The sequence below is a fragment of the Peromyscus californicus genome, unplaced genomic scaffold (genome assembly GCF_007827085.1).
Source record: "Peromyscus californicus insignis strain IS unplaced genomic scaffold, ASM782708v3 Scaffold_4__1_contigs__length_199733344, whole genome shotgun sequence".
Lineage (NCBI taxonomy): Eukaryota > Metazoa > Chordata > Mammalia > Rodentia > Cricetidae > Peromyscus > Peromyscus californicus.
This window is the reverse complement of record NW_026294562.1, coordinates 158,533,772-158,545,708: the sequence shown is the minus strand read 5'-3', so window position 1 is coordinate 158,545,708 and position 11,937 is coordinate 158,533,772. Positions and strand designations below refer to the sequence as shown.

At 47.1% G+C, this 11,937-nt stretch overlaps 1 protein-coding gene across 2 annotated transcripts in view; it reads left to right on the top strand.

Moving 5' to 3' along the window:
- The first annotated feature begins 53 nt into the window (after positions 1–53).
- Cep89 (centrosomal protein 89) overlaps positions 54–11,937 on the top strand; it is a 60,069-nt gene continuing 48,185 nt past the window's right edge. The window contains exons 1-3 of one of the 2 annotated variants that reach the window (XM_052761037.1): positions 93–226; positions 3,064–3,170; positions 8,848–9,006. In XM_052761037.1, coding sequence (XP_052616997.1) covers positions 188–226; positions 3,064–3,170; positions 8,848–9,006 — 305 coding nt within the window. In that variant the 5' untranslated portion in view covers positions 93–187. Of the gene's footprint in view, positions 227–3,063; positions 3,171–8,847; positions 9,007–11,937 lie in introns of both variants that reach the window. The other variant, XM_052761036.1, reaches the window with a different exon arrangement.

Genomic DNA, 11,937 nt, shown 5'->3' with positions numbered 1-11,937 from the left:
CAAGAGCAACGGGTGGCAGTAAAATTGACTCTGATTGGTCGAAGCTCAAAGCAGAGCCAATGGGAGGCATGCTTGTTGTGAAGTCTGAGGGTCCGCGGGAGCTGGGCTGTGAGGAGCTGCCGGGGCTGCGGGGCTGTCCTCCTGCTAGTCCAGCGCCGGGCGCCGAAGCTCACTGCCCACAGCCAGGATGCTCCTCAGCTTCCGCAGGAACCGCCGGAGCCAGTTCGTGAGTAACGCCAGGGGCATGTTTTCCAGGCCCGATGTGGGAGCGAGGCGGTGGCACTGCCAGAGAGCATTCAGTTCCAAAAGCCCTGACTTCGTGTTCCAAAGAATGCTTCCTCTCCAGAGTCGGCCACGTTCAGGAAGTACTGTCTCCCGTCAGGATTCTCCCCTTGGCCGGGATATCCCCCCTGCACCCCGCACCGCGTACTCGCCTGAGCCGGTCCATCGCGTCTGCCCACCGAGTCTTACCCTTAGGCCATGCCCACCCCGTCCTCGGCCTCTACCTGGACTGCTTCGTATTCAGCTGTTTCCTAGGCTCCCTGTTTTCACCTCCGAGGTTCCTGAGATTCGCTGTCTACAGAGCAATGACGGGGACTTTTAAAACCGCAGATCCGATCACGCCAGTGCCATTAGTAGATCCCACTGTCCCCGACCCCACCACACGCTCACTCGCCAGACACACTGGCATTTTCTGTTCCTTCTTAAGATCTTCTTAAGGCCATTGTGTCACCATGTGCCATGTATTGTCTTCCTAGGCTCATTCTCTGATCCCTTGCTGTTTTATATTTCTTGTTCTGTTTGGTTTTGGTTTTGAAATGGGGTCTTAACTATGTAGCCCTGGAAACTTGCCACAGTCCTCTTGCCTCTGCCCCCTGAATGCTGAGATTACAGCATTAGTCACCACCACACGTGACTTCTTACTCATTTTTCTAGGATCTTGACTCCAGCAATCCATGGACACACACCCCCTTTCCTTTCACTACTATTTGTTAATCATGACAACTTGATTTTGTGGTGCTAGGAATCCATTTCAGGGCCTTTTAGACCAGGAATAATATAGCACACACCTTTAATCCCAGCACTCTGGAGGCAGGGATAGGCAGTCCTCTGAGTCCAAGGCCAGCCTGGTCTATGTGGTGAGTTCTAGACTAGTCAAAGCTACACAGTGAGACCCTGTCTCAAGGGAGGGGGAAAAGGCAACTATCCCAGGCTCCTTTGGACACCAGGCAAACATTCTGTCACTAGCTCCAACCTCATTGCAATAACCTTTAAAAAAAGATGTATTTTTTTAAAGATTTATTTATTTATTTATTTATTATGTATACAGAAAAGGTGCCAGATCTCATTACAGATGGTTGTGAGCCACCATGTGGTTGCTGGCAATTGAACTCAGGTCCTCTGGAAGAGCAGTCGGTGCTCTTAACCTCTGAGCCATCTCTCCAGCCCAAAAAGATGTACTTTTAATTATGTGTAAGTGTCTTAAGTGTGAGTTTGTGCACTGGAGTGTGAGTGCCTGTGGAGGCCAGAGGCATCGGCTGCCCTGGAGCTGCAGTTACAGGCAGTTGCTGGGAACTGCACTCGGGTCCTCTGGGCCATTTCCCCAGCCCCCAGAAATAACTTTAAGTGACCCACCCAGCCCTTCTGTCCGGCTTTGCTTTGTCACTTCCCTTGTTCGTCTTGTCCCCTCTCCAGTGCAGAGGCAGTGGAGACTGTGTGACGCCTCTCTGGCATTTCCCCCAGGAAACCCCTGAAGGGCTGGAGAGACGACTCAGTGGTTAACAGCACTTGTTGCTTTTGCAGAGGACCTGGCCTCAACTTCCAGCACCCACACGGTGGCTCACAGCCATCCCAAATGCCATTTCTAGGGGATCTGATGTCCTCTTCTGACCTCCACAGGCCCAGGCATGCATGTGGTGTGTAGACATATATGCAGACAAAACACTCATACACTTAAAATAAATACAGCTCAAAAAGAAAGGAAAACAAAAAACCCCAAGGAACCCTTCTTCCTGGGCCATTTTGATTTTCCTGTCCGTTGCCAGTTCTCATAATTTTGTGTTCTATAACAACAGCGTGGGTGTTTTTTCACTCTATGCCCCAGACGATGAAGTCAGGGCATCTTCTTTGTTGTCATGGCAGCCTGCCTCTGGCAGGTGTCAGTGAGTGGCTGGTGCTCAGAAAACAAAGATTGGACAGGGCTCAGAAACTTGAAGGACACCCCCACCCCCAGTTGGAGTGGGGTTCCCTCTGACTTTTGTCGTATGTAGGGGCTCATTTTCCTACTGTGCATCTTGGAGACAAGCCACCTGGAGTCAAGCTCCTCTCAGAAATGAGTCAGTATGCTCAGTTCCAGAGCTGAGAACGACAAGAGAGTCACCTGCTGCTCAGGGTGGGAAGGCCTGGGTGACTTCCCTGGGGACAGTGCTGTGTGTTGGAAGCCTGGAAGGTAATGGTCATTGTAGTTATGACTTCTCTTGGTGGCTGTGACCTGTCGGGAAGTAACTTGTGGGAGCAGAAGTTTACTTTGGTTCATGGTTCTGAGGGGATGTGCTCCATCCTAGTGGGGAAGGTGTGGCCGTGGGTGGCTCCGTGGTGGCAGGAGTGTGTAGTGAGTGCTCACTCCTATCTCGGCAGACCAGGAAGCAAGGGGGAAAGATGCAGGTGCGTGCTTATGTTCTCCTCTTTCTCTGGCCTGAGCCCCCTGTCCCATGAGTTGGTTCTCTTCATATTTAGGGTAGGGTGTCCCAGCTCTGTTAATCCTCTCTGGAAATCAGAGACACCTGAAGATGTGCTCATAATGCACCAGCAGTTGATTAACTCCGCCAGGAAAGCTGAAATCAGTCAGGAAGGCTGCTATAAGGAAGAAAGTGGACTGCCTCCGTGGGCGGCGTGATGGCGTGCCCTGGAGTGCATGCACTTTCCTTGACAAATGGGAACAACGAGAGGAGGGGACTCCTGACAGGACTGGATCCCTGGTGTGGCCTCAGCTTGGGAGGTGATGCTGGGACAGGACCAGGCGATTTCCTCCTCCGGTGACCTGCCTTGTGTTTCACTGTGCAGAATCACATCATCCATGGCTTCCTCCCAGCAGCCAGTATTGCTCCGAAGCCCGCTGTACCGCGCACACCTCCTCCCCGGAGCCCCAACCCGTCTCCAGAGAGACCCAGGTAGGTCTCAAGCTCAGCAGCACCGAGGGTCACCGTTATGCTTGACCGTCAAGTAGAGGGGCTAGAATCAGATCCTTTGTGATATTTACCACTGCCCCGTGATAGACTTAATCCAGCTTCTCTGAGGAATGATGGACTTACTTGGGGTCTATCTCCTGCAATGTAGGGTCTCAGATTTCTTGATTGGATGCAGTCGGTGCTTATTAAACTGAGAGCCCCGAGTTTAAGTTAGTCCTTCCTTCTCCACTCTTTCTCCAAGGGAATGGAGGCCAGGGCCTTGTGCATGTAAACATGTGCTCCACACCTCAGCCGTTTGTCCATCCACGTTAATAGTGCTTCCAGGAGAACGTTCTTTCTACATACAGTTCTGCCTCTTTTTTTTTTTCTTTTGATTTTCGAGACAGGGTTTTTCTGCTTACCCTTGACTGTCCTGGAACTCACTTTGTAGCCCAGGCTGGCCTCAAACTCACAGAGATCCACCTGCCTCTGCCTCCCGAGAGCTGGGATTAAAGGCATGAGCCACCATCGCCTGGCTACAGTTCTACCTTTTAAAAGAACTACTTTGCGTTAAAAGGAAGGAACATACTCCCTGCCAGGAACTGGTGTTCCTCACCCCCCAGTGCTTTGTGTACCAGGGAGCCGACTCTCTTCCCCTTCCTGGGACCACTGCCGATATCTGCCAAGGTTTTACTACACCTTTTTTTTTTTTTTTTTCAGAGCTGAGGACCGAACCCAGGGCATTGCGCTTGCTAGGCAAGCGCTCTACCACTGAGCTAAATCCCCAACCGCCTGCCAAGATTTTAGACACTAGAAAACTTTAGACTTGTTTTGTTTGTTTGTTTGTTTTTATAGTATCTTACTTTGTAGCTCAGGCTGGCCTTGCATTCAAAGCAGTCCTCCTGCCTCAGCCTCCTAAGAGTGAGTTTTTAAGTGTAAGCCACCATGCCTAGCTAGTCTGATTTTTTTTTCATTGTTGCTGTTTTTAAAATTTTATTTTTAGCCAGGTGGTGGTGGCATATACCTTTAATCCCAGCACTCATGGAGGCAGAAGCAGGCGGATCTCTGTGAGTTTGAGGCCAGCCGGGTCTACAGAGTTCCAGAACAGACAAAGCCACACAAAGAAACCCTGTCTCGAAAAAAAAATCAAAAGAAAAAAATTATTTTTAAATTCTGTGTATAGCCTGTGCCTGTGTATGTGTGTGTGTATGTATGTGTACTTGGATGAGGGTACTCTTGGAATCCAGAAGAGGACACTGGGTCCCCTGGACTGGTGTTCCAGGTAGTTGTGAACCACCCAACATCGGTGCTGGAAGCCAAATTCAGATCCTCTGAGAGAGCAGTATGTGCTCTTTAACCACTGAACCACCTTTGCAGTGCACAGCTAGTCTGTTTTCAATCCATAAGATACATTGATTTGGTTATTCCCTGTTAGTAAGAACTAATTCTACTCCAGGGTACCACTTTCTATTTGGTCTTCTTTGGTACTGATATATCCCATGCATTTGATCAGTATATAAACTCTGAAGGGCTGGAGATACGGCTTGCTAATCAGCATTTGCCCAGCATTCACGAGCTAGCCCCTGGGTTCTGTCCCTAATCCCGGAGCAGGAAAGCCTCTGGTGTTTTCGTGTTTGATTTTGCCTGCAGCGTGTAACATGGATAGCCACTGTTAGTGATCACTCTGTGCCAGGTAGTCTAGTGAGCGCTGAACGAGCAATGTCTCCTTCCTTCACTCTCTCCGTAGCACTGTGGGAGGGCCCTGTGCTCGTCTCTATTTTGGGTCGCCTGTGAGGTTCAGCTGTCGACCACTGGCTTTGAAGGTCAGGGCAGTAGCCCCACCCACTGGTACGAAGGTGGTCTGTCCAGCTCATCAGTGTTTGTGTTGTATCATTGAGACTTAAGTGTTCATGCCTCTGGCAGTGGCTAGAGGGTTAGCTTTCCATTCCATGTCAGCAAAACGAAGAGAAAGTTGCTTCATGGGAAGCATGTTGTGGGCTCCCTAGAATCCTTTTTTTTTCTTTCTTCCATTTTTTTTTTTTTTTTTGTATGTATTGATGTTTTGCCTGTGTGTACATCTGTGTGAGGGTGTTGACATCTGTGTGAGGTTGTTGGATCCTCTGGAACTGGAGTTATAGACAGTTGGGAACTGCTGTGTGGGGGCTGGGAATTGAACCCAGGTCCTCTGAAAGAGTAGTACATGCTCTTAACCACTGAGTCATCTCTCCAGCCCAAAAGTCTTTTTCAAGAATGACCTGGTGGGCCTGTAGAGATGGCTTAGCCATTAAGAGCATGTACTATTCTTGCAGAGTACCAGAGTTCATTTCCTCTCACTACATGGAGCAGCTCACAATTGCCTGTAACTCCAATTCCAACATTTCTGGCCCTCTTGGGCACCTGCACTCACTACATATACCCACACACAGGTGAACCTACATACTCGTAGTTAAAGGTAGTAAAAAAGTCTTTTAAAAAAAAAGAAAGAAAGAAAAAAGGGCCTGGTTGAATATACTTGTAATTTCAGCACTCAGGAGGCTGATGCAGGAGGATTGATGCTAGTTCTAGGCTAGCCTAGGCTACATAGTAAGACTTTGATTAAAAAATCTTTATTACTACTTTTGAAACTCTTAAAGGTTTGTTTTATATGTATGAATGTTTTTGCTTACTTGTATGTTTATGTATCACATGCCTGCTCGTGCCCTCGGAGGTCAGAAGAGGATGTTAGGTACCCTGGAATTGGAGTTACAGATGGTTGTGAGCCACCAAACCTGGGTCCCCTGGAAAGGCAACGTGTGGTCTTAACCACTAGGTCATCTCTCAGCCCCTTAAAAGCTCTTATTTTGACAAGATTGCCAAATGACTCACCACAGTTGTTGGTGTCCCACTGCTGAGTGCCACTCACTCTCTGTCCTCAGCGGCGTCCGGTTTGGCCGGTCTGCTTGGGAGTGTGGATCTTGATGGTGCACTAGAGTAGTTTTCATCCACACTGACTCTGCAGATTTTTGAAGGTGGTGAACATCCACAAGTAGCTAAGCTCTAGAGCCTGTTGGGTGACTCATCTCCAGCACACTTTCCTGGCGGTTCTGTACAGTCAGGAGCAGGCTAGCCCTTGTTCATTTAGCCTTGTGCGTTTCTGGTCTCTTTGAAGAGACAGTTTTGGGGATGTGCTTGTTGGGGTTGCTGCTATCCCCCCTTTGTGGGTGGCAGAATGGCCCTCCTTGCCATTCTTCATCGTGGCAGCCATTCTGCTAGGTCTGTGTTGAAAGGCCGAGTGTAAGGGATTGTCTTATTCGTCTTTAAATTTCTGGACATTTAATGGGTGTAGTTCTGAGGTTATAGGGAAAAGTCACTCAGCTCCTCCTGTGTTCTCACCCAGCAGTAATCAACACATCACTCCGGATTTCTTCCTTCCTGGAAGTAGACAATTAATTCTTCAGTGGGCAATGGCTGGGTCTTCTCTAACCCAATTAAGTTCTAAGACTATCCACCTAAAGATTGTGTCAGACCCCCCCTCCCCCAACCATTGCTCAGCCCCCAACTTCAGATAACAGACACAGGCCCAGGTGGTTTTGCCTGGGTTCTAACCTGAAAGTAAGCCAGTGTGCTCACAACCCTGTCTTTATGTTGGATTTGATAGAGTGGTTCACAGATCCTAGGGAAAGATGCGAAACACAGCCCTTGGAATAAGAGGTAGTTTGTCCTGCGCTAGAAATGAGTGGTCTTGGCCTGGGAACAGGATCCAGGTTCTGAGCTAACTGTGAGTGAGTGTGGCGCTGAAATATGTATTCTGGTTACCTTGAATGGCATGCTTCAGTGTGGAGGAGGTTAACTAACTTTTTTCTGTAAGTCAGAGAGCAAAAGGAAGTCATACATAGATCAGTGCATTTACCAAATACAGTGGTTGTGATATCGGGGAGGCAGGATACAGCAGAGCATGGACTATCTGTAGGTTTGGGATGGTGGATCACAGCTTTCCTGGGGTTCCTGGAATCAACTGGTCTCTTAAGTTCGACAACACGTTCCAAGAGTTTTACCCAATTCACAAGGAGATTAGGCCAGATGGGAGGTTGGTAGTGAATGACTGGGAGGTCACCTCAGCTTTTGATCTTGCAGCCATCCACCTCTCAAGTCACACAGTTCCTGTCGCCTGTCAACCTGCAGGGCCTTTACACTGATGCGGCTTCTTTGGAGGACTTGAGTTTGCGTGTGTTTATTGGTTTATTTTGGAGGCTGTTTTACTCTTTATTTTGATCTGCTTTGAGGTAGGGTAGCTCAGACTAGCTCCAGACTTGTGACCCTCCTCTTTCAAGTCTCCCAAGTGCTGAGATGACAAGCGTGTGTCACCATGCCTCGCTTTATAAAGGAGACTGGTATTTCGAGACAGGGTTTCTCTGTGTAGCTTTGTGACTTTCCTGGAACTTGCTTTGTAGACCAGGCTGGCCTCGAACTCACAGAGATCCGCCTGTCTCTGCCTCCCGAGTGCTGGGATTAAAGGCGTGCGCCACCACCGCCCGGCCTTAAAGGAGACTTTTAAAGGACACAACTAGGCATCCGAAATGATCCAGAGGGTGAGGTGTTTCTGTCTCTGTGGAGTTGAGATGTATGTGTGGTCAGCACTTAGAGGTGCCTTTCACCTTCCACAAGTTCCCACACATTCCACTCATTTTCGGGGAAATAGTGCTGCTGATGGAAGCCGGTGCCTCACACACTGCTCTTGTGTGTGTGTAAGCTTCGTTGTGTAGGCGCAGCTGATGCTTGACATTGCTCATCACCTCCAGCAGCCCTGCCCCTCCCACTGCAAGGTTAGGGGTGGGACAGAAGGTCTTTGTTCTCCATCTTACTGAGCTGAGACAGGTCTCTCATGGAATTAGAAGCTTGCCTTTTTGGCTAGGCTGGCTGGCCAGCTAGCACTGGAAATACAGATGGGTGTTTTTATTGATGGGTCTTTTCATCATTACAAGTCGTGTGTGTATGTGTTTATATGTGTGTGTGTGTGTGTGTGTGTGTGTGTGTGTGTGTGTGTGTGTGTGTGTATGTTTTTCGACACAAGGTTTCTCTGTGTAGTTTTGGTGCTTGTCCTGAAGCTTGCTCTGTAGACCAGGCTAGCCTCGAACTCACAGAGATCCACCTGGCTCTGCCTCCCAAGTGCTAGGATTAAAGGCGTGCACCACCACCCAGCCCTATATATATATTTTTTTAAAGTCAGGGTCTCACTATATAGCCCAGGCTTATCTAGAATTTGCTGCATAGACCAGACTGGCCCCCAACTCACAAAGATCCACATGCCTCTGCCTCCCAAATTCTGGGATCAAAGATGTGTGCCACCACACCTGGCATAAGTCCTCCTTTATTTCATTTATTTTATTTAGATCTTTCATTTTAATGAGAAAACTATTTGAATGTAGGCTTTGCATGTCTGACTATGTGGATTGACAAGCTGGTGTTGCCACATCTTATTGACTAGATAAAGTCTTTACAAATCATTTAATTGCTCTAAGAATGGACTGCATAAATTTGATTCAGTCAGTGCAAAAATTAGATGGGGATTCCAGTGGGCTATTGTGGACTGTGACTGAGCTGTCCACAGCTAATCAGTAGCTGCACTGGGTTAACCTGGTCACTTCAGCCTGCATCTTGAATGTCCATTGCTCAGTGCCTCTGTGGATGTTTCTGTTCCTAGGTCTGCTCTGGCTGCAGTCATCCTGGCGACCACGTTGACTGGACAGACAGTGGCCATTCCCCAGCCTCGCCAGAGATCCCGGTCTGAGAGTGACGCCTCCTACGTTGAAAAGGACAGCTTCATCGAGCCCTATGCCACCACCTCAGAGCTGAGGCCTCGGTAGGGACATGGTAACAGCTGTGCATCCTCTCATGGTAATAGAGGACAGTTCAGCAAGGCCACTCTGTATGGGGCCACGTGTTAATCATAGTCACCAGGCTGTCGTCACTTGTGTCCAGGAGGCACTGACAGGACATTAATTGTTCTTGTAATTTTTTGAGACAAGGTCTTCCTGTCTAGACCAGGATGGCCTCAGACTGTATTTCTCATACTTTAGCTTCCCAGGCAGCTAGAATTACAGCAGTGTGCCATGGGACTTTACATCTCAATCTTGACTCTTCAGTCACAGTGGCTATCGTCTCAACTGCTGTAGAAGTTGGGTCAGGAGGATCACTTGAACCCGGGAGTTCAGGCCTGACCTGGACAACATAGCTGGACCAGTATCAAAAGGAAATCTTGATTCCATTTTGAATATAGCTAGTTTTTCTTCTTACAATTACACTCTGGCTGAATTGAACTAAAAATATGGAAATGATCATAAAGTTCACTGGAAAGAAAAAGGATATAATATTAGCAAAGGAAGAATGCAAAAATGCTAGTCCAGGTGAGGGCTGGTTTAGCCCTGCTGTATTCTAAAGCAGATGCTAAAGCAGTGAGAGCAGTGAGTGGCGACTCAGTTCAGTAGTGGGGGTGCTTGCGAATGTGAGGCAGCCCTGACCTGGATCAGGGGGAAGGAAGGACTTCAGTACACCTACTAACTGTATTTGAAAGCAGATCAGCTTTGAGTCCTGCCGAGGTCACACACCACAGTCAGTCCCTATGTGATGAAAGGATTGTTCTAGGTATTCACATATGTAAGACCATGAACTTGAATGCCTGGTTGACTGCTTCTAAGCTAGGAATTTAGAAGGTAAAATTAGGGTGGGGTGGGATGCTCAGGGTTGCGGGAAGGGACTGGGAACTGTGGTTCACATCTGTAATCTTAGCATTTTCAAGTTGGAAGTTGAAATATCAGGAGTTCAAGGACATTCTTGGCTATATAGTAAATTTCAGGCTAGCTTGGGCTATGTGATATCCTGTTTCAAAACAACAGAAGTTGTTATTTTGCAGCTCTAGGGCATCAGTCCTGGGTCCTTCTCCATGCTAGGCAAAGGCCTACACTCAGCTATGCCCCCGGCCAAAAATGTTTTTCTTTTAATCATCCATATGTTAAAAAAATGTACATAATCAAAACAAAATTAATAGAACAGGGTAAATATTTATAGTAAACATGAAAACTGGTTTGTTTTGTTTTGTTTTTTGAGACAGGGTTTTTCTGTGTTGCCCTGAATGTCTTGGAACTCTCTCTGTAGACCATGCTGGCCTTGAACTCACAGAGATCCACCTGCCTCTGCCTCCCAAGTGCTGGGATTAAAGGTATGTGCTACACCTCCTGGCTGAAAACAGGGTTTTAATTTTAGTAGATAAAGCTTGTTTCAAATTGGACCATTAGAAACAAATAAAATAGGAAGAGACAATTGACAGCAGAAGAATGGTGACTGAGGTAAATTATGGAAAATTATTCAGCTTCAGTAAGAAACACACACGCACGCACGCATGCACACACACACACACACACGGAGATATTTAAATTGTGTGGTTAAGAAAACTCCTACTTACATAGTTTTGGGTTCAGGAAGTGATTTGTTACATTATTTTTTTACATCAGGTGCAGCAATGTACCATATCATGGTTTGCTTTCTAGAACTAATCCTTGGTACGGAAGAGGTTAAGTGTACAAGGTGCATTACAGGGTTATTTATAACAATGAAAATCAGAGGGAAATAAAACCACCTAAGGAAGAGGAATTCCCAGCACACTGACATACCTCCATTATTGTGTGTGTGTGTGTGTGTGTGTGTGTGTGTGTGTGTGTATACAGTGACTCATGCATGCCAAACATGCACATGACCACTAAGCTATGCCTAATTTACCATTCAAAATGTTGACTATTAGATCTTACTAGTTGCTGGGTATGATGGCACATGCTTTTAATACCAATACACAAGAGGCAGAGGCAAGCCAGACTGTTCTACATAGCACCTTCCAAGCCAGCTAAGGCTACTTGCGAGACTCTGTTTCAAACAAACAAAAAGCAAGCAAGGGCAGGAGAAGATGGCTTAGCAGTTAAGAATACAGCATGTAGCATGTGCTCTTGAGTTTGGTTCCCAGCACCCACATTAGGCATTTCATAACCAGGGGGATCTGATGACTCTGGCCTCCATGGGCACCTGCACTCATAAGCATACACCTACACACAGACACTCATACATATACATGTAGCTAAAATAAAAATAGTAAAATTAAATATTTAAACAAATAAATAAATAAAGCTTTACTAATAGCAGATGTGGAGAGATGACTCAGAGGTTAGGAGAGTTGGTTACATTCCAACAGACCCAGGTTCAGTTCCCAGCACTCATGTTAGGCTATTCACAACCTCCTTTAACTACAGCTCCAGGGGAATCCAGCACCCTCTTCTGGCCTCTGCTGACACCTGCACTCACCTTGATATACATGCGTGTGTGGGCACACACATACAAATAAAATCTTTTTAAAAATACTAATAGCAAGATGAGTTGTATATGTATAGAGTATGAGTATGAAAACAAGTATAAAGAAATACTTAATAGCCAGGTGTGGTGGTGCACGCCTTTAATCCCAGTGCTTAGGAGGCAGAGGCAGGTGGATCTCCGAGTTCACAGCCAGCCTGGTCTACAAAGCGAGTTCGAGGATAGCCAGGGCCATTACACAGAGAAACCATTCTTGAAAAAAAAGAAAAGGAAGAAATACTTAGAGGCACAGAGCAGGGAGAACAGACCTGTCCTCATTCAGCCTCCATGTATTTTATAGTTGAAATACTTCTTTGGTACAGACTTGGAGACAGTGTATTTAAGATGTGTGTAACAGCTTGGTGGGGTGATGTGTGCCAGTAATCTCACACTTGGGAGA